This window comes from Empidonax traillii, unplaced genomic scaffold (assembly GCF_003031625.1).
Source record: "Empidonax traillii isolate 1590-97213 ecotype Southwest subspecies unplaced genomic scaffold, ASM303162v1 scaffold297:size655095, whole genome shotgun sequence".
NCBI classification, from domain to species: Eukaryota; Metazoa; Chordata; class Aves; order Passeriformes; family Tyrannidae; genus Empidonax; species Empidonax traillii.
In genome coordinates this window covers 490,064-517,946 of record NW_020955490.1, presented here as the reverse complement: position 1 = coordinate 517,946, position 27,883 = coordinate 490,064, and the positions used below count along the sequence as shown (strand labels likewise).

Below are 27,883 nucleotides of genomic sequence, written 5' to 3'. Positions count from 1 at the left end.
ATGGGCTCAAACTCTGCCAGGGGAGGTTTAGGTTAGATGTTAAGAAGAAATTCTTTACAGAGAGGGTAATCAGGCATTGGAACGGCCTACCCAGAGAGGTGGTGGATTCACCATCCCTGGAGGTTTTTAAGCAGAGATTGGATGTGGCCCTTAGTGCCATGCTATAGTAATTGGAGTTGGATCAGGGGTTGGACTTGATGATCTTGGAGGTCTTTTCCAACCCAATCTATTCTATGATTCTATGATTCTATACAAGAGCTGAGTCCCATCTCAACAACCAGTAGGGGTGAGAATGCTGAAAGAATGAGTTTATTAAATCTACATTAATGATGAATGTTTTGGACACAAGAAAGTGTTTAGCACAGTATCTAGGATCCATGCATATTAAAAAATAGCCCTCTATTTTTAAGCACTTCAAAGCAAACACCAAAGTCAGGAAGCTAGGAATTAAATTTATCTTTTACACAGGAACACCTGATAACATTACTTACTTTCTTGCTTTGATAGTACAGAACATTCATATCCACTTCTCAGCATAAAATGCAGCTACTAAATTTTGCTTGCTATTCCTATCTCATGGTGTAAGTTTGTCCTGGCAGCCAAATAAGATTTAGGAGTCAAAAGGACAGAAGTGTTGCTATTATTCCTAGTCTGCTCACAATTTTGGGGTGAGTGGAACATAATTCTGGATATTCGTTATATTAATTGTCAGTACTGAATTTAGGTTAACACTGCAGTCATCTTCCTGTCTCCAAAGCTACAAAGAAAGCACTGACATTACACTGCAAAAATATAACAGAGACTGAAAAAAATCTAGATGTGGCTCTTCTCTCTCTCCAGTCCAAAAATCACTGCACTTGCCTGGAATCACTCTGGGGTCTGTTGTACTATATGACCCAAGCACTGATAAATGTACAAACAGATATGCCACTTTGGGTCTGTGAATTAATTTTGTTACATTATTTTGGCCATACATTCAAAACTGATGTGTAAGGTTTTGACTGGCAAACCATCACAGGCACCTTCCAGACCACAGCACTTCTGGGGACAAGCTGGTCAAGTCTGGACACTGATCAAGTCTGACTACCAGCTCACTCTGACCTCAAGTCTGGGAAAGGACTCACAGAGTCCCATGTCTATAACCATGACATTAGACAGTGGAAAACATAGAATTAAATATGAGGATTTTCACCTTGCAGACACCAGAGAGAAAAAGCAGAGTCCAGCAGGATGGCCAGGAACTATTTCTGATACAACACAAAGTCATGGCCAAGGAGGCAGCTGAGGAATTCTGAGTTCCTACTCATTAACTGGTTCACTGGAACCAACACTGGTAGAAGAGGATGCTGACAAATGTTCATGGTATGGGAGGCTAATGCCTTCAAACTTGGTATGTGCATGGTTGCTCCTAACAGGTGACAATCAAGATGAAAGAACTTTTTGAGCATTCTATATTTTCAAGTGCCTATGAAGTGAGGCTACTGAAAACAAATTGAAAATTGCTTTCCCTTAAGTATTTACTGAAATACCTTTCAGACCCTTTAAAGTAATTTCCTTCAAGAAAACTGATCAGGACTAAATTTTTTCTTTGAATAACTTTGGAATGCCAGCAGAAATTTAAAAACCTCAAACTATACCAGGAAAGGCAACTCCTCTTACTGAGAGTCCACATGTGAAGTACTTTTAGGACTCTAATGCTAACTCCACTGTGTAACACAGTATGTGAAATTTCTAATACAGGTGAGTTGGATCAGCTTCATTGCCCCATTTTGATAGTTCAAAATTTGAGAGGTAAAGCCCTGAAGCTCCTACTAGGCAAAAGCTTTCAGACCTCTGTCTCTTCTGGAGACCTGCCAGACAGTAACAGGCAACATCTACACGGTCAGAAGTGAGGAAAGATGTATTTGATAGCTGTTAATGTAACACTAGAGCAAAAGCTGAGGCAATTGATGAATTGGAATGAATGCCTTTGCACACATGTCAGCTGTTTGAAGGAAAGAAGTAGCTGGCAATAGATGTGGGAGTTCAGCTCATTGGCAAAGTGCAATATGCAAACTCTAATGAACTGGCTCTGAGTGAATCGACTGGCACTGTGTCCAAATGGGCATTTTTGGCTGTGATTTCCATGGTTTCTAAGCTTCACAGCAGGGCAGTCCAGGTCTTTTCACACCTGCTGAAGTGAACCAGAGCAGATGATGAGCTGGATACCACAGTAAAGACTTCCGAATTGGGCTGGCATTCATTCTACAGAATACGGCATCAATGATGGCAGATGGTACTACACACACAGTGCATCCTGCAAGTAGAGCAGTGGCACATTTGGAAAAATCTAAATCTGGGCTGTTGGTGGAATACCCCTAACACTGTGCATCAAACATCTCCCTCTGTGTTAAACTAGCAGCAAAATATTGAGAAACTAGAAACATCACTGAGAAATTAATTAAGCGTGGAAGGTAGGCAGTGGCTCAATGGCACCTTGCTTTCTGGCTTTAGAACCCACCAGAGCCATTGATCAGCTGTTCATATGCAAACCCACTAACTCAGTAAATGAAATGCTCTGAACTGATCTGGGGAAAATTAAAGGGAGAGAAAGCCCATGGCAAATACACAGCATATTGAGGCAAAACTTGGGTCAGATGGCTACATGCATTGTACTGCAAACACCATCTGGAATGATGCCTTCTGAGAATCCCCTTAGCCTCTGAGTTGGTGGAATTTCTGAACTGACAAACAGGAGACTCAAATCATCCCAGAAAGAAAAAACAAAAAACCTAATCCTTATCAATATCAATAGGGCTTGGCAGGTGAAAAAAAACAAGGAAGGTAGGTTTTCTAGCACAAGCTGCATAATTTCAAGACCACTTGAGAACTGAGACTTGCATTTTACTTCCTTATGCGAAAAAAGAAATAAAATACCAAGAACCTTCTGGGTGAAGTTTGGGCCTGCTGACACCTGTGAGTCTACTTCAATGGCTAGAAACATTCCAGCATAAACTAACTCTGAGATGTCTGATGAAGGGCCAACAGCACACACTGCGAGCAGCATAAATAAAACATTCTGCAGTGACACCCAGGAGAGTTGTTTCTTTTCCAACCTTTCCGAGTGGCAGCAACCCTGACTATTAGTATTACAGTCCTACCTGGCAGGAAAAGTTAGTAAACAAAGAAAGGGGAAAAGAAGAAAATACTTCAAATAGGGCTTGGAGGAAGGTATTTTTAAGAAGACAGAGAAGAGTCTACAGGCACACTTCTCCCAGGGAACTACAGTGCCTGGATCTTACTGCTGGCTATCTGGCTACCCACACCTCAACTCCACAACACGGTCTTTCATCTTGTGAGACAGCACATTATTTAGTTCTCTTGCCTCCAGTCCTTGCTCCCCCTCCATGATACTTCCTCAAAGGAATTGCTCAAAATCTGCCTGACAGGGAACTGTAGGTTCTTGGAATATAGACATTTATTCTCCTGAAAACCATTACTCTTGTCTTGGGTCTTCTTCATGGGATGGGAAAGAGCAGAAATTGTTTTCAGATGTGAATGCACTGACCCAGTAAATGTAAGGCATTAAAGAAGCTTGGAAAACATCTCATTGTTGAAGAGAAACTGAAGCTGTGAGTTGGAGTATGATTTACACAGAATTAGACAGTAGCTGCAGACAACTTTGCCAAGTCTCTGTAAGCTTTGTACATGAATATGAGCTATGTTTGACATGTGAAGTTTATCACATGGACAATATTTCTTTTTCTTACTAGAAATGAGAAATGGTTGCACACAATAGTACAAACAAGACATCTATTAGTACTGTTCAGCAATTCAGATTTGGACTCTTACGAATAACAAAGAGGACCAGAAGGTCTTGTTTCTGGTTTTGGCCAGATCTACAACTATGCATGATCAGATTCTTCTGATACTTCTGCTTTAGCTTAGGACTCAGGTGTGCAAGCAAAAACCTCCTGTAAAGGTTAAAATTATAATTAACTGATCTGATCTGATAATGTAGTTTTAAAATATTTAGGCAGACAAGAGAAGCTTGTATTTTACATGAACAGATTCTCCTGATATTTATTCTCACATTATTTCTTACTTGATTTCAGAAAACTGACAAATGGAAAAATAAAAACAACAACAAAAGAGAAAGAAAGAGAAAGTGCTCAGAATTTTCCTGTCAGAGTACTGTGAAGTGACCAGGCCTTCAAGAAATTTTAGATGGCATAGATCCTCTGAACCAATGACACAGAAGACAAGTGGCAAAGGAAGCAAGAGAAGACAAGATAACAGTGAATAAGCTGTACAGTTTTTAAAAGCAACACTTTAAAATAAAAAAGGATGCTAACAACATTCTGTCAAATAAAACACATGAAAGGCTGTGCTAGAGGCATATCTATATTGCATTTTTCATGCTCGTGAATGTTCAGAGTCAATGATATAACCATGTACCCTTCTTAGTTATTTAAAGCTCAAGGAATAGAGGAGAAAAGGAGACACACTCTGCAGGTGTCAGCATGGGGCTCAGAGTGCACTCAAGGAATGATTTATATCATTGATTTATGTGCTTTAAAAAAATACAACACTTCTGCATAGAAAAGAGAACTGAATTAATAACCACGGAGGATGAAAACATTCTTATATCTGTAAACCTGAATGAGAGGGCAAACTTTACTCTTTTACATCAACATGTTACATTTATTTTCTAGAGAGAGTATGTTTACATGCAAAAAGTATTTTCAGGCTTATAAAGAAATCTAGCTCAGTTTTGTACTAACTTACATAACATAATGAAAGAAACAGGCTTTAAGAAACAGCTAGTTGAAATGTCAAAATAGCATCAGAAAAATATTTCCATTATTTTAAACATAGCCAAAAGCACAAAGCACATTTAGTATCCCTGTGACCTGTTTTTCATTGTTTTCCAGCACAACTATACCCTTTAAAATGTTTGACCCAGGACCTAACAGAAAAATGAAGTAATCTAGTTCCAAATCACAATGCAGTCTCTCCTGCAAAGAGTCACCTTATTCTGTGGAGATGGATGTGATAACATTTCAGGCTAATTTCAAATTCATCACCATGCAGGCACTACCACCTCTGCTGTTACTGTCCTTCTCTACGATAGCCCACATTAAGCTGCATGAATGGCTTTTTCTTCTCAGGTATGGCACTAAGATTCTGTCACAGCTTCCCTTGTGCTGAGCAAAGCACAGCCTTTCTAAAAATCAGTCTCCAGACTGCTCATGTTTCTGCACTGACTTTCAAACAGAATGAGTAGTAATAACCCATCACAAAATGAAATCTTGCAGCATAGATGCAAGACACCCTGTACCAAGCTTCACAGAATGCAGTACTCCTGTAGCTGCTTTTGCATCTTTTTATGACAGAAACCCAAACACTTCGGGAAGACACAGGTATGACTCATATGATCTACAGGTACCACAACGTCCTTGAAGGATGAAGATGCAGATAGCAGGGAACATCTCTAAAAAGGGGAATGAAAAGCAAGTCAGCATATGTGACTGCACCTGTACAGCAATTATACTGGGAGTGAGGGATATGGGATTGCCTTGTTGTCTAGACATGTGGAGACAGAATTGAGCCTTCAGCTTCCACACAAAGGTGAGTGCTCCCCGGACACCTGCAACCGTTTTATCAGCTCTCTGAATCTTTGCGAACTACTGAGAAGTAGGTGGCCATCATAGTCTGGAAACTGTGCACACTTAGGGGCTATCAACCATGGCAAAGCAAGTTAGTTTTATCATGGTGGTGACTGAGTCGACAGCACTTCCCTTGGATTTAATTGCAAAGTGGTTTCCTACATTCCCAGAGACCAGTATGGCTACTAATGACATGCATATGGGATATCTTCTTCAAAATGAGGAAATGTGTAACCACCCCATGATCCTCTTGGCCCTGTCAGCCTTGTGCGGGACAACTGATTCCCACTCAGGGGAGAGGATTTACAGTGTGAACAGAAGGGGCAAATAATGCTGTGCTTTATTGCTTGAGCTCTATAAACTCTGCCTTTAAATCAGGCCACTGTTTTGCTTAATTTCTTTGCACTTTATGTGCATTCCTATGCTCAATTACATGTGCTTTGCTTCCAATGAACTTTTATATGTGGGTTAAAAGATTTTCACTCTTGATTACTGTGACTCAGTTTGGTTCCAGAAGGATTTCCTGAGCTTTTTGTTGCCTCTCCCTTTACTGGCTACTTCAGGGTAATGAAGCATCTCTTCACGGACTATGCACACCACTTCCTGCATTCAACCAAGAGTTAGTGGAAGTGCCACAGCTTCCCTCTTCCACATAAATTGGGTTTTAAAACACAGTTAAAGGGGTCAACAGGCAAAGGACTCTACCGAATGTGCAATACGAAAAAGATAACAAAGGCTGTCTGGACTGCAAACAAGAGAGATTCTTTGAAGCCAGGATACTCTAGCCAAGATTTAATAAAACAACAAAAGGAAAGAGAAAAACTGACTGAACCAAGAACAAAGGGCAGCATCACAAACTAACCGCTTTGACCTGCCAAAAGCACTGAAGAACAAAGAAAATAAAAACATAAGGCTGCTCAAAACAAATAGGAGAAAAGTGCTGTACACAAAGTGCAAGGCACATTCGGGCCAACGCCAAACTTGTGTGGGAAAGTACAGGCAGTGTTTATTATGGTACCTCTTGCATGCATTTTATCCTCTTCCCATCTTTTGATGTATGTGGGGCAGTACAGAGTAGGTCAGGCTGACTTTTCCCTTCCTGAGTTAACAAGGAGCCTCCTGCAGGGCATGGCAAGGACAAGCAGCCCAGTATGCTCCTGGTGACCAACCTCAAGCTGGAGAGAACACAAAGATGGAGGATCATGCTAGTCCTGCACTCAGTGGCAATACACATGCCAAAGATCATCCAGGTTCTGGTGTCTTCAAGTGCTAGCATCAGTGCTGCTGCAAGGAGCTGCCCAGAAACTCAGCAGGGAAGGTGTTTAGACCAGGGCACCCCACAAGTCTCCAGAAGTTCATCTCCTTTGCCAGTCTATAACAGTGGAACATTTAACAGCCAGGTTGAGGGGAAAAAAACAAGCTTGAAGCATTAGCAAACTCTTTGTGGCTGGCACCCAGTGTGGACTGCTTGACTATTTCCTTATCATCATCAAGTCCTGGTAGCATGGACATTGTGGCCAAAACCCAGAATCCTCCAGCCTGGTAAACATCACTGTGACAGGTAGAGCTCCTCATACTGAGGCTGAAATAATTAATTACTATGAACACCTCAGGATAAAAAGCAGCGTGTAAGCATCTGATGTTGTGGGTGCAATTGGTCTAACTTCACTGGATAAAAGAAAATTAGGGGATAAGAGAAAAAAATAGTAGCTTCAGTAAACAGCAGGCCTAGTAGTGTGCCATAGCTTCCATGTAGCAGGGAGAGAAGAGAGGGGAGTCAGGATGAACAAAGTGGGGATGTCTGCTGGCCTCCTTGTTGCTCTGAGGTGTGCGGCACACGGCCTTTGATGAAGTCCCACGCACAGAGCAGGAGGAAGCTCCACTCATCCAGAGAGGCAAGAGACCTGAGCAAGCAGGGAAACACACACTCAGTCTCACCCTCAAGACTTCACCTGAGCTGGGTATGTTTATATTGGGGTAGACACTGCACACAAGGAGGAGATGTTAAGTGACAGGCTTAAGGACAGCCTCCATTGTTAACATTATGTGTATCTGGGACTAACCTCTCTGGGATACTGGATGTATCTGTCAGAACAAGCCACTATGTAAGTGAACACACAAGGAGAGCAAGCAGATATCTAAAGGATCACGAGAGCTGGATCAAATACAAGAGGGAGGGCAGGTTTGTGGCTTGATCTGATGGTGGAAGAATAAATGGGTCTAATTCACACACACATGCTGAGATCCCTTTGCAGCATGAATTCTGAGTGAGTTTTGTTTGTGGGATTTCAGTTGCCAAAGAATTTGTCTGGTTGTGACATGCCAGGTGGAGCTGTCAGCAGTGACAGGTAAAAGAAAACTCATCTTTTAGTGTCTGAACTTGAGCCAGTTCAATTGGGAAGTGATTGAGGGTGAATAAATACACGATGGCATTACAGTATTTTCACAACCTCTTTTCTGAGTATAATTTCACTATTAGGAAGTTTGTTGGCACCTACTGGAGGAATAAGTGCGCAGGGGGGCATATCTCCTTTCTCCTCTTGCTTTGTGCTGAAAAGTGGAATTAAATTATTCTGTGCACCGACAGATTGTTCCAGTAAAATAGAATTTGAAGCCACCGGGGACCCACTGGGAAGAGAAGCTTTTACACTATATGAAAAAGCAAGAAACAAAACCCTTGCCAAAACTCCTTCACTCTTTATTACCGACAGCTGCAACACTGGATGCGTCCGGATGCCTTTTAAGAGCCAAGGGGAGTGACGGAGGTGGGATGGCATGTGAGCAGATGAAATACATGGCAGCTTCTCCCCTGACGGCAAGTTTAATTATTTGCAGTGTTGTATACACAAGAAAAAAATACACAGATATTGGGAAATCATTCACTGTGATTCCTGTGTCAGGTGCATTATGAAAAACACTTGCTCTTGCTGGTCCGTGGCAGAGCAAGGTCTTAAAATATTCAGAACCTGCATACACTTTTGTCACAGACGGGAGGAAAAACAAGGTAGAATATATTTCAGAGAAGGAGAACGTGAATATATCAAGAGAGCGAAAACAGAGGCTCTCTGCTATATGAACTGAGATATCCAATGGAAGTGAACCAAACCAAACTTAAGACAAAGAAACAGCTGCTTCTTCCAGAGGACTTTCTGATGCATCCCTTCTTTTCCTTTGTGCATTTTAAGATCATTGGAACGGGGAAAATCTGATTCTTTTGTCTGTTCAGTGCTCAACCAACTAACTACAAACTGTGCTTTGTTAGGATTAGTTTTCTCAAATCCCTCTGCTTCAGGATCCAGGGGGTTACGTGACATTTCAGGGTGACTATACAAGGTGTGAAATGATCCGAGTCACTAGTCATGGGTCAAAGTCTTAACTCATAAATAAATTCTATCAGTGATAATATAATCTGTGAAGCTACAGGCAGAGGAAAAAGATGCAGACAGGTCATCTTTCTGTAAACTGCAGTTTAGGGGTTAAGTACAGCTGACTCAGAAATTACAACCATGTGCAAGGTTGCCTGGCAAGCCTTGATATACTTGCTTAAGTTGATGTCTTATGACTGTCAATAGCTTTTCTGCTTGAATATGAGCAAGGTTACATTCTACATGAAATTTATCTCTGCTAACTTCATCACTCCTTATGAACAAGGCCTACACAAGGAGCAGTAGCTTTGAAGTGCAGAAGGATGAAGACCTGTCAGCTCAAATCCCAGCTGTGCTAGAGAAAGCATGCACTGCATTTTCTGGATGGCTCAGGGGCAGTCCTGAAGCCTATTCTTTCTTGGATCTTGCAAATATAATAATGCTTGTTCATGCACTTCTTCCTCTCTGTGTTTATGTAATGCTGTCTGCTCTACTCTTACAGCATATACACCTAATTATGAAGATTTCAATACATCATATGAGGTCATACAAAGAGGACAGCATGTAATAAGCTTTTCAGAGCACATTTTGTGCTATTCAAGCAGATAACCATACCTTTCTCCTGCACAGAGGGCATAAATAAGTATATTTTATAGAAAAGCCATCAGAGAAAGTGGCTGCTGTGCTACTGACCTAGTACCTATATTTGAAAACCTGAGTCAAACATACAAAAAAGCTCTGTAAATTGCAAAAGAAAAAAACACAACATTATGACTTACCTCACAGGGGGAGTTCCTCAGAGGAGCTGGAAATGCAGTGCTGGTCATCACAGTCTTTGCTACTGCTGGTGCTTTGCTGGTGTTAAGGAGGAGTGCACAGCCTGATGAAAGAGAAGGAAAAAGGTCAAACTGCAGCACTCACCTTCTGAGGTTTCAGGGTTTGTGAAACCTCCCCAAAACCTATCTTAGCTGGCTCCTACTACAGCAGAATTCCAGGGAGCAGAAGGCTTTTTCAATTTCTTAGGGATGCAGCTTCACCTACCTGAAAAACATATTCAGGAATTACATTTAAGGAGTATGTCTACCTTTCCCCTACAGCTATCTTCTCTTGCTCCTTGCCTTCAGATTCGTCCTCCTTGCAAGGGTGAATGAGAGACTATATTTTTTATGAAAAAAAAAGTAACTTAAAAGTATCTTGACCAAAGCCAAACAAAAGTCCAGCTATGGCAAAATATCATCAGAGTAAGATTAATACAGCTGGACACCTCTTTGCTACTTTATAATTTGTTGTAAACAAGGGGAAGAAGACCAGTAGTAACCCTTGGGTTTGCATTAAAAGCTTTGCATTAAAAGGTGTGATTTCGTCCTATTTCAGCTCCGCCCTCTAGCTCAGGATGGTAGCATTACCTAGAGTCCAGTTATTTGGTCTTTCATTCTGTAGCATAGAAATATCACAGATGCAACAGCATTTGCCAGCTCCCTTTCAGTACCCTCATTCTGGATCTTGACCTTTGTGTTTACCTGTGTTTCCTCACTATGTGAGGGCTAAACCATCACATAACATAAATCAGAACAGCTGCACAGTTCACACAAAAGCAGAGAATCTTACTCTTCATGTTTAAGTCTGGACCTACCTTTCCAAAATGATGTTGGGATTATATATCATTAACTTCCTGTTAATATTGTATCCCTTTAGATGCTCTGTACCTCAGCAATAAATGTCTGTAATGATTCACATTATTGCATTAGGAAAAAGCTTATCCTGGCAGGTAGTGTGTTTGCCAAAACTCAGCCAGCAGTAGTTCAGTGCCCAAAGAATAAGCCTTCAATGGTTTGCATGAGAAGGATTAGAAATGACTGGCATTTAGGTAGGAGAATCAATTATCCATAAAAGTGCAACGCAGGGGATCATGAAGCAAAGAGAAGAGAAATTAGGATGTGAGCAGGGGAAAACAGCAGCAGTAGAGAGAAATGAAGACAGTAAAAAGGAAAATCAGAAAGGAAAAAACAGATCAGTATGGAGGAGGGTCATGCAGATGAACATTTAGTATGAAGTTGTTTAGAAAGAGTCAAGATCTATATCTGGTGTCAGGGGTGGAGACTGAGATACAATTCTATACCCTCAAGACAAAAAGGGAGCAGGATAGTCTTTTGCTCAAAGCAGTCAGAGTAGAAAGATGATGTTTGTTTTTGTTTCACTGGAGGCCGAATATGTAAGTACACAGGAAAATCTGCCTTGTGTTTTATCCCCTCTCCTTACCACGTGTGCATCTTTTTTGTCTCTCTGCTCTTTTTTGCTTACTATTTACTTACTATTTACTATCACACACCTTCTACTGAAGGAAAACGGTTGCGTTCCAGGCTTCCAATCTGCCATGGAGAAGGATGGGATGCAGAGAAGCCTGGCATCCAGCCACAGTCCCCTTCTTCAAATGAACAGTAAAAGCCAGAGGGAAGCTTTCCTGCAAGAGGGAAAGAGACACACAGACACACACAGAAGAATCCGGGTGAGCTGAGGAGGAGTCTCCTGGGCATGAAGAGAAGCTGCAGTGACTACTCTGACCTGGTTTGCCCAGGGCATGTGGGCACCCTACAGCTATTCAATCCTTCTGTGTGGAGTCATGCACATGCCTGACCGTGGGCAGGGTGGTGCAGAGAGAAACAACCCCCAGGTTGTGACTGACTCCCCCCACACTTTGAATAACCTGAGCGAGAGGACACATCTCAGTATTACACTATGGGGTCTCCTAAATATCTGGCCTCTCAGCTCTGCAGGTATAAGCCCACTCAAGGTTACATCTTGGAGATGACTTCCAGGCTTCTGCAGCCTCATAGCGGGAAATCGTGGAGAGAGATAAATTCCTAAAAAGATTCCCACCCCTACAGTCTAGGTTTCTACGCATCCCAGCTCAGCAACATGACCTCTCCTCTCTGTGAGCACTCACGTGGCCTCATGTAAAGTATTGAATCCTTTTGTGCCTCAGTTTTTTTCACATGTGAAACTCTTTTGTCAGATGAATGGCTGAAAAGAGGATAATTTCTTTTAAGCCATATTTCCAGGCTTTGAAGCCCACTCATTCTGTCACTGGCTTCAAGTTCCCAGCTCCAAACAACAGAGCTCCACTAGCTTTTTGCCTTGATACTAACCAGTTTTAAAGCAATAGTAATCTCATTCAAAGAGAAAGGCATGCTTCTCTACCTCCACTTGCAAGTTCTTCTTACAAAGGGTGCATGTATTGCTCCTTTTGCCCCAAGAAAAGAAAATGACACAAGAAATCTGTTTAAAATTGCAAGAAAAAAAATGAAATTTCATGTGCAGACACGTACCCAGGACATTTGTTTTTCCTTTCAGCTACTTGATAAAATCAGAGTAAAAATTTATACAAGATGGAGGATAGACTACAAACTCCTAATCTAAGAGAATCTTCTGGTCAGTTGATACTGATATTTCATTAGCCCCTCTGTGAGAAGTGGAGGCTCCTGAACACATATTTTGTTATTATTATTAAAATCCCCACACACACTTGAAATTTTATATCTATAAAGTGTCTGTCAGACACTGAGGCACCAGAATTCAAGCTCCAGAACATTCAAAATGTTTAAATATCAGCAGATTCCCATGGCTGAGATTTCAGGTCAATTAAATACTTGCTTACAGGGCCTCAGCTTTGACTCACACACCTCAAAAGGCAATTCACTGTCAGTGGCACATGCATGTGCTCCTTGATGTACCTGAAGAAAACAACTGGAGAACACCACAGCTGCAGCATCTAGACCAGAAATATTTGTTTTTCTGGGAGCCTGAGGAAGAATTCACTTGGCAGAGGAAACTGAAACAAATCCTCTACCTGTAACTTTTTAGTAGGGCTGATTTTGAACCTGGAACCTGACACTGAGGCAAGAGCCATGTTTTAGTGGTATTATCTGCAAGCATTAAAATCTGTTATGAAAAGTTTTAGAATCTCTACTGAAGTTCAGGCTTTTTCAACTTTTTCCTTTTAAAAATCTCCAGATTCATTCGGTCTTGTCTTTAAATGTAAAGCTCTTAAGCAGGGAGTTACTTCCTAGTTTTACCCCTCTATAGAACTTGATTATATTTCATTGCGCAGCCTGAGGCTGGGATACAGAGAAAATGACAAATTATAATGTGCCCTGAATTCCTACTGAAACAGCTTGGCTCAGTGTCCAACTGAATTCATGTCATGGCCATTTGCTATCTAGGATGATGTAAACAAGTCAGAGCAGCAGGAGGAGTCATCTGAGTAGCAATCCCTGCCTGGAGGCCAGGAAAAGCTCACTGCCGATGAACAAGTAAGGGCATAAATAAGAAGCTATTACTTTCACGGAATCTTTCACTCCCCTTCCACAAATTAATTTTTTATGAGTTTTCAGATGTCCTGTGCCCTGGATGCATTTTCTCTGCTGCTCTTTCTTACTTCGAATGTACACACAGCACCTATGATTCCATGTGTTGCTACTCCACAAAGGCGTCCTTGGGTAGCACTTCCCTGCTGACCTGTACTTCTCAATTTTAGGGATGTTTGTGATTGAAACACACAATAGCACAGACACTGCACTGATGAGGGGAAGCTAATCTGACTTTCTTGGAAAATCAAGTAAGGGAGGGGGCAGGAGTTGCTCCTATTGAAATTTGCCATATTGGATATTATCTTTAGTGACAGAAACCTCGGATTTAGACCTTAGTAAGATTAAAATGCAGCTTGTGTGTATGGGACGGAGAACAGAGTAGTCTAGTGAAACTGAAGCACTGGAGAATATAAGAATCTCTGCTTTTGTCTGAGTGATGAAGCAGAGAAAAGCTGTCAGGTGTTAAACTTGTTCCTAACCAGATATTTTCAAGTCTTCAGAAAGATACTCTTAGAGAAAAATCTAATTCAGTTCAACTTCTTTTTGTTTAACTCAGATTTTTCATTAGCAAGAAAAATTAGCAACTGTAATAAGTTAGAATAACTGGAATAACAAGAAAAATTTCATAGCAAGAAAAATTAGCAACTGGAATAACTTACTAAGCAGATGGAGCAGGCTCTTGATTCAAAACTAGGTGTAAATCAGCCAGATACTACAGTTTAAACTTTTGGGTGAAATTCCAAAATGATGTGATAAAGAGGAAAGGTATAAAAAAGTACTCTGTACATATGGACCTTTGCTAAGGAGGAAATCTCAGAAGCCAAATAGATCAGCTACTCAAAGAACTTAAAGAACCACATGAATCTTAAACATGATTTTGTTTCAATAATTGCTTCTATGCTAGTAAATCTGGCCAGCCAAATTCTACGAGAAATGAAGCATAAAAAAAGGAAATACTTTTCAACAGTCAACAAAGAGTTATCCTTTAATGCCAGATGGCTTTGCTGAATTCAGAACTGCCAGAGGTAAGAATTTGTTGCTATAAGTAAAGCTTTTGATCAAGAAAGAAGCAGAAGGATTAGTGTATGCAAGACAGGAACCTTAAGAGAGTGTAGCATGGCAACAGGTTGCTACTTCATCATTTTGCTTGCAGGGAGACTTTTCTGTGCTGTACCTGGATATAAATGAATCCAGTGGTTTCTTCATGCATTTTTACCCGGAAAGCAAACTGGCCCCTGCAGAATTGATTATCTATGCTTTTTGTGGTCACTTTCCATGTTATCACAAATTCAAGCTTTATAGGATCCTATTGTAGCTCCCATCTGTTTTTTTGGCAGATGTGTCCATGTACTCCTCCAACCACATAACACATCCTGAGTCACTCCTTTCAGGAATCAGACACTAGTCTTCCTTATCTCACCTGGTATGGTGCTTAACATCCTTAAATATTTAACGAGGCAAAGAGTGAAAATTATCCCATAACCCAGTGATTACGAGATTTATTTGAAAGATGGAGAATATTACTTTCACTCTCTATTCTGTGTAAAATTTGTAAAAGAGCAACCACAGGAGTGGTTGCTTGAGTAACCATTTTCTTCTGAACTGGACCAGAACTCCAGATCACAATCTTGGAAACTCTGCACAGAAATGGGAACTATGAATTCACTTAAGCTGAGGAAAGAATCAGTCCTGGGTTAGTTGTATCCTGAGTCAATCCTCTAGATAATAAATATACTATGGGCACCTCCATTCTTTTTAATTTTATTCCATTTTTAAAATATATTCAATACTTTCCTAACATGCTCAGACTGATTATCCAACATTTTCCCAAGATGAATTTTTTCATGAATTTGTGACAGGAAGTAAAACAATTTTTGACTAGTCAAGATTATATGCATCTTTTTTTTCCAGTAAAATTTTAATTTTTGCCCAGACTTGCTGTGCTGCAACAAAAGACTATTGAACCAAAAAGAGAAGTATTAAACCACTAAAACAAATTCACACTTTCTTTAAAGCTCTGCCAATCTGTATTAGTAAATAATTTGGGTTTTCATGTCTGTCTTGTACCATACCAGGTATATAACATGTGATTGCTACAATAAGAGGAAGTAGGATTTTTTGGTTTTTTTTTGCAGTAAGCCATATCCGTATGTGGTGTGATTTGGTATACTACTTCTATAGAAATTCTTGCTCAGCATTAATAGCACACCACGTTTGCTGAAGTGTTAGGCACAAGCTGTGAACTTTCACTGGATACGCTGAACTTTCCACCTAGTCAAGTAAGAGAAGACCTCAGAGCCAGTTCAAGACAGAAGATAAGGAAGCTCTGTTCATTAACAGAAGCTGCAATGTTAGAAATAAGAAATATCCCCCCTGGAGGCAATGAAGAGGACCACTGAAGAAGGGGGAGACCTCCCCAACCCTCATATAGGGGACTACTGGTCTGAACAGACACATGAGAGGTAAGGAATTCAGACTGTAAGGGTATAATTCCTTTGTTCAGGGATTTCTTTGTTCATTGTTCTCCTTTGGAAACACCTAGCTCAAGGCATTGCACTATTTAAAAAAAGTACTTTTATGGAAGAATCTTTCAGCTTATCAATTCAGTGGAAACCTAGAGTCAAAGTCTGTTATGGTGCATGTGTAATTTCTGTAACATATAAAAGTATGAATTTACCAGCAAAGACATAGACCACTGCTATCTGAAGACTTAATGTGTGTCTGCAAAGTATGCTCTGCAAAGTTATTTCAAGTGTGGCACTTCCATCAGTCTGTTAACTCCGTATGTCTGATCCCAAGTCAACACGCACACAGACTTTGGCATCTAATTCCACATCTGCCTCTTTGAAGCTGTCTTTTACTCCTGCAAGAATATATCTGATTATGACTCAAACAGCACCATGCTTTTCTCTAGGGGTCACCCCTCTCTGATTTTACACTCTCTACACAGACTAATTGGTTGCAATGCAGAACAAGGACCGTGACATTTCATTGGCCATTAACAAGAAAAAGATGTTAACAAACAGCAGGCTTTAGGGAGATTTTTTTATTCAGCTAAGAAAGGAACAAAAATCAAATGAATAGGAGAAAAAAATTAAAATAATAATAAAACAAATCAGTACCTGCACAGCTAAAAGACTGTTAAAGGCAAAAAAACCCCCAACATCTCTTTGAAGCTCAAAGAAAGAAGCCTTTGGTTAATGGTAATTTTATAAGCTCTCCCCTCAGTCTTGAGCATTAACTACATCTTTTTTTCTGATAGCTCTTTTGTGTAAGCAGAACCACTTGGGAAACCCCCTTCTCTGCTTAAAAAATCTGAATCACTTTTTACGACACTTGCAAAAAGCTGATGAAAACATCCGTGTTGCTCAGGAGCAAAATGACAACTAAAATGTTGAAAGATGGCATTTGTTTTGTGTTATGCTGCCATGCAGATATAACTGACACCTAAAATATTAGATCACTTCTCTGTTTTGTGTAAGAAGCCTTATGCCAACAATATTCAACATCGTAAAGAGGCAAAAGCAGAGAAATCAGCCACAGAACTGAGCATGCTTGTGAGTGGATAAACAGACATATCCCCAACTCAGGCTCTTGCTCAGGCAAGCCACTCTTTTGTTGCTTGAATGGAAGATGGTGGTTTTTGGACCTTTTGGCTGGGAGTAGAAACTCTCATTCCCAGTAACTGGGGTTGAACATGAGACATGAGGTCTTCTCAAGCCAGGGAGTGATGCTCTGCTAAAAAGCTGGCTAAACATCTTCTGCTTTTTACACTTTCTCACTGACATTCTTCGTACATTCTTTTGCTGACACAACTGTAAGTGCTGTAGTGCTTCATGGGAATGGAGCACTAGGTGAATGAAGCCATAGATGAGTACTGCATGGAGGGAAGAAAGGCAACGAAACCAAGCCCTGTGGATAACACATGCCAGGCAGGGGTTGGCCACTTTACCAACTGGACTCACCATGAGGTACAGGGCTAAGGGGCAAAAGCAAAGCCAGCCTCCTGATACCTTAATATAGGCAACACACCAGTCACAGGTGCACCCAGTGTTTGAAAGCAACAGGGAATCATGCTCCTCTAGGCCTGCCCCATTCCATGGTGGTACTCAGTTTACATTCCTGATTGGCACAACTCTGCTCTTCCTACCAGTATAGACAGGATTACCTTCATAAGGCAGAACCATTTACAGCACACAGACACGGCAATGTATCTGAACATACAGTTGATGATAATGTTTCCCTATTTCCAATTAAATCAAAACGCATACAACCTACTGGTTATAATAATTTACTAATTTTTTTTTTTAATTATCAAGTGGAACACAATAGAAATACCATTATGAGGTTTTAGAGCTCTGTTTTAAAGCTCTTAGGTGAAAATAAGGTTTCAATATTACTAATATGAAGCATTATTGGTTCTAAGGAGCTGCAAGTCCACAGTCCTGACACTGCTCCTGTGAATTTAATGTTCACTGAGTGTGTCATTAACGAACATAATTTCCAGTTGTAACAATATCTAACATGATGGAGAAGCATATAATTTCAAGCTTTTAACTAGTTTACTAGATGATCCTAGGTCAGACCAGTGGTCTCCACACCAATAAAATCTGTTACTTTATTTCTTTATTAGCAGCAGAGAAGTGAAATCTGCTACAAGTTGTGTGTCACTCTTACCTTAAGTTTTTGCTAGAAACAGCAAAAGTGTGTTAGTCTAGACAATCCCCTACATCAACACAGCTTGTTTGAATTACCTTACACAGATTCTCCCCTGCTCTACTTGCCGCATATGAAAGCTAAACTGAGAACAGCTGCCTCCTCTATTCCAAAGGTTTTTGCTATTACTGGTATTTTCATCAGGGAACACATTTTTTACATACCAAATCAGTGCAGTTCTATTGTCAACAGCCCATAGGCTAGATCAGCTGTGACAAGTACACTTAAAATTATTTTTCTTGATATATGTGCCCTGTAGACAACCATACAACTGGCAATCCACCACTCCTTTTTGTAGACTGGCAAAGGGGAAGATGCTGGAGAGGTAGAATGTATAGAAAAAGAGAAAAGGCATCTTCAGGATAGTTAAAGGAAGGTCCTAAAGTTCCACAGCACATTTTAGAAAGTACTCAGGCTCAGCAAGTTTTCAGAAAACTCAGGCTGCTATCTGTCGTCTGCTGTATTTTATTAGACTACTGACTGTTGAAGAGAGGGCAGAAAACCAGAGGAATACAAAGACACAGGAGTTGGTCAAAGGCAAGCTACTGGCTCTACTCATTTTTCATCTTGGAAGTTTTCTCCTTCCTCTCCCTTCTGCCACACGCTGTGCTACATTTTGATTAAAGGCTCTAACCAACTACACATTTCATAATTCTGTAAGGCATCTAGCTATTCAGGTTATACTTCCTTTGCATTTTTGATCAGGACCTTGGAAAAGATGAAGCACCGAGAGCATGTTAAGAACCCGCTGCAGAACTAATGTAGGCAAGTACAGAAACATATCAAATGGCCCCACTCCAGGCAGACACCCAGAGAAACTGCATGTGTAATGGAGGAAGGGTCTTTTGATAGTACCAAATGAGGCTATTAGTGCTAAAGTCTCAGGTATTAAAATTCAAAGCAATCAATGCTTTTGGAAAAGGATGATATTAACCTGGGTGTTTGGATTTACTCACTGCACATATCTCCCTCATCTTCTCCCTCGGCGCAGTCCCTGTTGAAGTCACACGCCTGCCCCAGCCTGATTGCTGTTCCATTCCAGCAGCTGAAGGAGCCCTCTAGAGCCATTTTTGAGAGAGAAGAAGATCCTAGAGAAAAACAAAGAAAGAAATAAATAAACCCACAACTACTTCAGATTATCAAGTTGCCTTCCTCTCAACCAACAGGTCATAGGATCCTGCAGAGCACTGAAGGGAAGAACACCTTGTAAAATCCCCTCAGTACAATAATCACTTGACAATTATTTTGTTTGACCTGTTTAATCTTGTCAATTGTCTAATGGTCCACCTAACAGAGCATTTCAGTTCCCCAGGTCTTTCTGGTGTTGTAACATGGAAGACATCTCTGACCCCTAAAGGGTTGAAATCCTGCAGCCTGCTCTGTGGTACTTCTCAAGAACAACACAACACGCAATAGGTTTTTAATTGTGTGTGTGTTGTTTACTGCTACACTGACGGTCCTGAAGAGTGATATCCTCTCTGCCTATCTCAGGAAAAATATGGCTCCTGGGCTTGAAGAGAGCACAAGCTTTCATCATGCTCTCCTGGCAACATGCATTACCTTTACTTTGGATGTATAGTGTTGTCATATTCTCTCTGCAGGAAAGAAAACAGTCTGATCTCTACCTGTAGTTTTATTTCTCTTCTAGACCTACTCCTGTTCCTGCATCCTGCACTCCTCGTGTGTCAGGGAGCCGACAACAGACTACATCTGCCAAGATACAAAAATCACCAGTTTGTCTTACCTGTGCTAAGCAGCAAAAGGCAGCCAGCAATGTGCAAAGGAGCCAACTCTCATGAAATAAGGTCACTGACCATTACAATCAGAGATCAATATCACCCATTCAGACATGATCCTGAGTAATGGTCCTGTAACACCATTCTTTTCTGGAGGCACTTGATTCCCTTGACAGCTGAGAAGTCAGAGATCATGTAGCCCAACAGGTGTCATCTTCCTTACCATAGGAATTCTCTCATCCCAAGTTCTTTGTTTGTGGCCAAATGAGATACTTAGGACAAGGCCTTTTCTTTTCAATTTAAATTTTTTTAAGAGGTACATGCTCTAGATCAGACATCTGAAGGAGGCAGGAATTAGTTCAGCAAAATCCTGCAATCAGCATGCATGGAGGAGGCTAACCTTGAGAAATGCCAGAGTTCCTTCCACAAAAATCTGGTTCATACAACTTCCCGACGCCTTCCTGACTGTGGAAAGATGTGCTTCCAGTCACTACTAGAGGGCAAGCCCAGAGGCACAAAGAGATCTGTGCTGTCAATTCCCCACTGCAGCAACAACTGCCCTGTTTCCTATTAAATGGGTAAATGCACAAGATTAAACCAAAGCCTCTGGGCTGAGTGAGCCATTGTTTGCCTAACTCATCCACGCTCACTAAACAGTGAAGCTACATCATGTTCTCTGGTACTACAGGGAGTTGGGGATCACTGGCGATTCAATTAGATGTGCACTTGATACTTTTATTTATTATTGCCTGCCAAAACTAGAAATTAATGAAGCATGAACGAAAACAACCACTATTTCTCTTCAAGCTTATTTTATGGCGCAAATCAATTCAGGAGTGGGGGGAATACATGCCAAACCTTTTTAATAAAGGACCACGGCTCCTGAAAGGGTGCTCTGTGTTATTGTCAGCTCAATTTTTTTTTTGCCTGCCTTTGAGCAATTCTGGCTTGCCACATGCAGGCTGCACAATGCCCTTGTATTTCAGTCAGGGTCAAGGCATGACTACAGAGGAGAGCTTTGCAGAAAAAATAGACCAAGTAACTTGGAGCTGGCTGCTGGCAATTTCTGTAGGCTCCTTGGTGGAGGTTTAAGGTATCTTCCTTGTTTTTGCTGTGCTTCTTACAAAAATGCACTCTCAGAGACAGCTCTGAGGGTCTCCCCTATGTGAGGTACAAAGCTCTTCACATGCCACGAGTCAGACATAATGGGCTCAGGTCAGTGTGCAAATGGATGCTAGAAACATGTAAGTGACTCTGGTAACTTCTTAGGTTATCCCTTCTCCTAGGGGTGTGCAATGAACCTGTACAGCACTGTGCTGTTGGAAGCATCACCTAAAGAAAAGTTAACAGACGTCCCAGAGCACTTCCATGGGATTAGCAACATCATGGCACTCCTAAAAATCTGTAAGTTCTACTCAAATTTAGAAGTACTCTTGTGTCTCTGAATTATCCCACAGATGGTTTTGAACCCCATGTTTATTACCAGCTCTCATGTCCCACTCAGTTTATCTGCAATCTTTTCAGCAATGTCCATGTTTTATCCCAGCAGCTGCAGAGTTACACAGAGATTCAGAGAAGTGGCTGTTGTAAGCAATGGAGTTGTTCTTTTCACTCAATTAATTGTAACTTTTTAAAGGCACTCGGATTTCCAAGCACATGACTGCATTAACACTAATTATAATTAAACCAAGGCATTCAAGAGAACCTATTGTCTTCCCAGGTGTCTTTGTTGCAGCCCAGGAGCATAAATCTCCTGAAGTCGACTGACTGTAGTATTTAAAAGATGTCAGTTGCAACTAGAAATCAAGCGATTCCAGGAGCTATTCCTCCAGAATAAAGCAGCAGATTTGCATGCTCACTCATCTCTGTGGAGATGGGGCTTGAATTAGCTCAGATTTGCATTAGATGCATATATACATGCTCCTTGTATAGGTTAGAGAACACAAATAGCAAAGCTGTAGCACAGGGAATGGCTGGGCTCTGTGACAGTGAATGATTTATTCCTGTCTCTTGTTTGCTTGCTTACTGTGTGCACAAAGGCAAAATGAATTGGATAAAGGAGATGATTACTTAGTAAAACAAACGGATAACCAAAAAAAGCCCAAATACAAATAACCCTTTTAATGGACCACTTGATGCAGATGTTTGCATCCAAGCTCAAGGAAACTCAATTTTTAATTAAAATACTTTGTAAGAAAAATAGACATTTCATCTTTTCATTTCCCATCCCAAAGCACTCCTGCCAAAGTGAACCAGAATGACCTGGACTGCTGAGTGAAGTGGTCTCAACTCACACACAGAAGATATGTAAGGAAAAGAAAATGAATGGTATCAAATAAGTATCAGAGTAAAATTTGTGTGAGACATCCTTTATATTTACAGCAGTGTTTATGTAGCCAGTGGCATCCATAAATTACAGCAGTAATTAAGCTGTACCATGGCTGGCTTGGAGGCTTATAAATCATTATTTAAACAGCAGCATTAAACAAATGGCATTTCAGGCTCTAAATTGAAAGGAGAAACAAACAACTCCTTGGGGAACAAGTGCTGACTTTGTACCTCACAGGTGCCGCTTCTGAACACAGTCTAGCCCTGGCAGTGTTCAAATCCAGTACCAGACCCTTGACAGAAACGACAGTCTGGGATCTTTACTGCCCATGTTTTTGGAGTTAGTTTCAATACATCAGGATGGAAAGAGGAAGATCATGTGGCTTAGCCTAATGTAGGATCAGCAACTTACTGCTCAGACTGTGGGATGTATTTCAATCCTCAGCAGATCTTCTCTGATTTGGGTTGCCTTCCTCCCTTTCCCTGTCCCTCGATTAGCAGAGAAAATGCAGTGTGCTGGCGAGTTTGTCTCTGAGGAACATAGCCAGAAAGATTATGATGTCTGATCACAGCAAAAGGTAAAATGTTAACTTACTGCCACCACACTTGGCCAGGCGGGATGGAAGACTGAAATTCTTGCAGGCATCCACAAAAATACCTCTTATCTTGCAAACTGGCTATGCTGCTAATTATCATGCAGGATTAATCAAGCTGAACATAATTATATGTTCACATGCTACATTCAACTTCTTAGGCCATAATTTTTAACACTACCAAAAGCTTTTGGGATGAACACATTCAGGTGAAGCACTCGTTCAGCATACATTAAAACAAGAGAGCTTAGTAAGACAGTACTTGGTTGCTATTTAAAAACTGTGTCTATGGTACTCTGCAAAAATTCCAAAGACCTGGGCTGAATGTACAGTCCTGTGCACATTCTACCAACAAGCAGCTTCTCTCTTGAGGAGCCCAGTTAGACACAGCTGAGTTGACTCCAGTGGTCCTTAAGACAAAAATCTGTATGTCCACAAGGTGCAAAACTTCAATTTTTAACTGCATGTATGTAGTAAGAAGTACCTACCCAAGGAAGTCCACCAAATTTATCTACCTCTCAAAAAAGGAGAAACTTTCCTAGTATTTAATTACACCTCTTGAAAAATGTTTTTTAATGGGCTAGTGCTGCAGTCTGATGTGCCTCCACTAAGTGCCCCTAAAAATCTGGGATTGTGTAACACCGCTGACAATGTCTATTTGTCGCAAATATTCGTCATTAACTTCTCAATTTCCCCTGCTCCTCCTTTGGTTTGACTTCAAGGGCTTTGACTGGACAGTGATATTTGAAAAAAGAGCACTTGGGAGATTTAAATGTTTTGGGGAAAAAAACAAAAAAAAAGCTGCTGTCTAGGTATAAAAGGTTAGTGAAAATTCTGGGGAGTTTTTGATGGTTGATTTTTCTATGACTTGTCATTTGTGATGGGTACATCATTTCCTCACTCTTCATCTCCAATCCTCCAGCTTTAGAGCAGCACTGCCATTTGAAGGCTGATGGCTCACTTGGTGCTGGGGATAGCCACATTGCAGGACAAAGTAAATTTTCTATTGATACAAGTCATTAATACCCCTGCTTTCACCATTGAAGAAGTTAGAAGGTATGAAATAAAGGAGGTAAGAAAGCAAGAGAAGCGAAAGACAAGTTCATGTTTGAGAGAACTGGAGCCATCTATGGCAAATGGCCATTGAACTCCAACATGATATAGGGCAGATCACATAAATCAGAACTTTTCCAGCGAGCTACACTGCTCTCATTTTCCAGGCACACACCCCACGACACCTGTACTCATATCAGCAAGGAAGGCAAGTAGTCGCAGCTGCAAATGAGACCAGTGAGAGAGACACTTGGAAAAAACCTTGTCCTTAAAAAATGCTTTGATAAAAAATTGGATTCCAGGTTTCTTATACCAGGCAGCAAAAGTTGGTCAGCACTTCATAATTTCTGACTTTAATATTTGTAACAGCTTTCCTACTGTTACTGTCAATGCCTAAAGATGTAAGTGAAGCCACGTTTGTAGGAGGAAGTGTTCTCTTTTTCCTTAGACTGCCTGATACAGGCAGATAAAACAGCCTGCATTAGTATATGCCTGAAAGCTTCCCCATTTTTCCAGTTACATAAATTGCCTTTAATCTTCTTATTTTGCTTCCTATACATAAAATGTGAACAAACTCATCACAAGAGCTCTGTGATGTTCATTTCATTAACATTTGTAAGGAACTAAGATGCTATGATCAGTCATGAAAAAAACTGTAAGGAAATAATTTCCTCTGTCTTCACAGTGCAGTTTGAATAATTTTCGGCATAAAATGAACAGGGCCGTACACGTGATGAAGGCAAGGCAGAGGGCAGCAAATGACTTCCCATTGAGGGAGCATCCCCTGCCCTGCATGCAAAGGGCAGAGCATTCCCACAGAGCTACTACAAGATGAGAAAACTTGCTCATTAGAGCCACAAAGAAACAGAATTTTCATCTCACAGAAAATGTCAACATTTCAAAATGCATCTAACCATAAAATAAAAATGCCCAAAGTTCTCATAGAACAAAAGATTCAAATCAATTCTGGGTTAGAAATACTGACTTTAGAGGTTTCAGTACATGAGTAATACTGTCATAAACCCAAGCAATTTAAAAAACTTGAATTTAAACAAAAATAAAATGTTGGGGAGGAAACTCAAGTGGGAACTTACTGGTTTGAACACACTTACGCCAATAATTCAGCCAGTTCAGTTCTAACATGCTTTCCCTCTCTGCTGCTTCAAAGTAGGGATGCTATGCTTAGTATACAAATTTTAAAACATCTGCTCCTTCTGCATTGCCTAATCCCAGCATGATTGCTTACACAGAAGAGAGTCTTTCAGCACACCTGAGGAGAGAGCACTTGCTCACTGGCACATTTCGATAGCATAAACTCTCTCCAGGGTTGTGCAGCATTCAGACTAGATGGGCCCTCTGTGTTATCTTGGAAGTGTTTTTGACCGGATTACTTTTCCTACCTTTTGATTGAATGACTTGCTAGCATTAATGTTGGTGTGATGTAGCTTCCCTGCATTTACAGCAAAAACTAGCTTTCTTAAAACTATAATGAAATAAGAACGCGGAAAGAGAAAGTTAGATGGATTTCACACTTTCTCAGTTTTCAATTAGGGAAGTTGGCTGAGGGTGTTCATAGCTCCTGAGACAGCAAAAAACTGTTGAGTGCAATAAATGACATGATAATGTTTTCCCCTATTAATCTTGCACAAAATCTAGCTGCTTTTTTGGCTTTGTTAGGTAAAAGGAATTTTTCCTGTGATTTGCTTACCAGTGAATAAACAGCTCCGACAGCACATCCGAAAATCAACAGTAAACAAGTCAACAGCAGCAGTGAACTTACAAAGAAAGTGTGATTTTCCATCATGCAGTGATACCTACATATTCTGTGGTATCTACTACAGGGACAAAAGGGATCGAAAATACTTATTCCCAAATATCTATGAAATACTGTGTATTTCATAGTCACTGGACCTTTTCTTATTGTAATTTAACACATTAGATCTTTAAGGTTTTCATCCCTAAATGTGAACATTCTGACTTAGAACAATATAACGGAATAGAGTAATTTTATTAAAATGTCAAATCTCTTGCTTTTTGTTGCCCATATTTCAATATCAGACTGCACTTGATGTTTGATAGCCTTTTCTCCAGAGCACCATTCATCTTTGTGAGATTTAAAAAAACACCAACAAAAAACCCCTCCCCTCCATCTTTCATACTTCTAAAAGCAGTGAATACTATATTGTAACAGTAAGCAACTGGTTAGAAACAAAAAGGCCAAACCCCCATTTTTTTTTGTGAATTTTTCAAAATACATACCTTGTAGAGGAAAAATGAAAAGGTTCAACTTCTTATGTTAACTCTGCTATTCCCATCAGACCTCTCTGGGTCTGAATAGGCTTGGAGACCAGCTCTTATCAGCCAGCAACCTCTCCCATGGGAAACATGGCCCAGACTGATTGCCAGCTCACTGGAAGATAAATGCTGCTTGCCGCATGCGGTGGGCACTGACAAAATCAGGAGGTGTTTATGATCTCTAAGCTTACTTACAGTCGACAGGAGCAAGTCCAATCTCAGCATCAGACACAGAACTGAATATGAAATAAAATAAGGCTACTGGAGAAAGAACATGAAAACAGTGCTTCCAAACCTCATGTGTTCCTCTTGGGTAAATTGTAAGAGCTGATTAGATAGGAAGTACATGTAATTTTCCACATTTTGCTTCTTAGGAGGCTTAGTTCAAATCCACTTTCAATTATTGAGGTAACTGTTATCTTTGCCTGTTCAAGTTTCTGAGTTCCAAGCACAACCAACATTGCCACTATACACAGCAGACTTTTTTCAATTCTTGGTTCTTAAAAATACCACAACAGAAAATCACAAACATCAATATAATTTTAAAGATGAGGCAACTGAGGTACACATCAGCCAATTTCAATTACGTAAATAAGACTGTAAATTGCCCAAACCAGACTAACCGACTCCTGCTGCAACCTCTCCCAGTTGGACTGAAGTTGCCTAGATCCAAGAAATAAGTTGCAGAAAGGAGAGACCGGACAAGACTGTTTGGCTCTGCAAGAGCTGACACAGGTCAGGTATAACCACTCTGTGAACCCTGCAATAGTAGCATCTCAGCAATCCCTCTGTCATGCACTTTTAGCACTGCCAATCCAGTCAACAAGAGGGGTATATTTGTATGACTTGTTGTGAAAAACACAAATGGTATGAGGCATGACACTTAACTGTATTCAAACATCATTTTAGATAGGAATCAGATTTTTTATTTCTAAAATGCAATTCGGTTTCTGTATCTGTTTAAAGCAGTCTCTCTCCTTTAGCTGTCAGCAATACTGAGGTTTATGGCCTCACTACAGATCAATTGCTGGGGGCGGTGGGTGGAATATCACAAATCAGCACAATCCTGAGCATTCATATATGGTCCCATTCAGAAGGATGCAGTGATGCATCCTCACGTCACAGTCAATGCTTTACTATGCAAAGCAGTGGCCCCACTGTGGAAGAGCAATAGCTGTTCCAGGGAGCAGCAGAAGCTTGCTTGGGGAAGAAAGTTTCCTGTTGTGCCTTTTTGCACTGGGCCAACCTCTGCAGTTGTGTGAGTGCAACAAGTTGTTATTAAGAAAATAATCTCCACTTTGTTTGAAAACTCAGAAACAATACCTCAAAATCTCAAAAAATAAGCAAAATGAAATTGCACGTGAACACCTGCTGGGAGGGAGAGCACATAACAGGTTTGCCACTGAGAGGGACTTAATGTGGATGGAGGCTATCCAGCTTTTAGTTCTGGGGAAACAAAAGGAAACTGCTATTTTACCCCACCTCCACACATCGCTGAACATCAGTGTCTTGGTGAATCCTGTGACTCACGGGTGACTCTTCCAGCTGAATGCACCGAGAACTGCCTACATCTCAGTGCTCTGAAGACAGTCCAGTAGGGTGGAGAAGTAGCAGTTTTTTGCTCTTGGGTATCAGGCTGTGCTTCAAGGCCTTGCTACACTTGAATGACTTTATCCCAGGAGCAAAGCTGCTGAAGGTCACTGGTCCTCAACATCAAAAAAAGCCCGGAGAAGGACTCTTTCCTGGAGTCCATGTCTCTGCTGAAGGACCTCTGCTAACCCT

General features: G+C 40.8%; 1 protein-coding gene across 1 annotated transcript in view; it reads right to left on the bottom strand.

The window, feature by feature from the left end:
• ALK (ALK receptor tyrosine kinase) overlaps positions 1-27,883 on the bottom strand; it is a 313,240-nt gene that overhangs the window by 62,457 nt on the left and 222,900 nt on the right. Inside the window, exons 6-8 of the mRNA XM_027890791.1 lie at positions 19,053-19,184; positions 11,343-11,474; positions 9,793-9,893 (exon numbers count right to left, since the gene is read on the bottom strand). Of these exons, the coding sequence (XP_027746592.1) occupies positions 9,793-9,893; positions 11,343-11,474; positions 19,053-19,184 (365 nt within the window). The remainder of the gene's footprint in view (positions 1-9,792; positions 9,894-11,342; positions 11,475-19,052; positions 19,185-27,883) is intronic.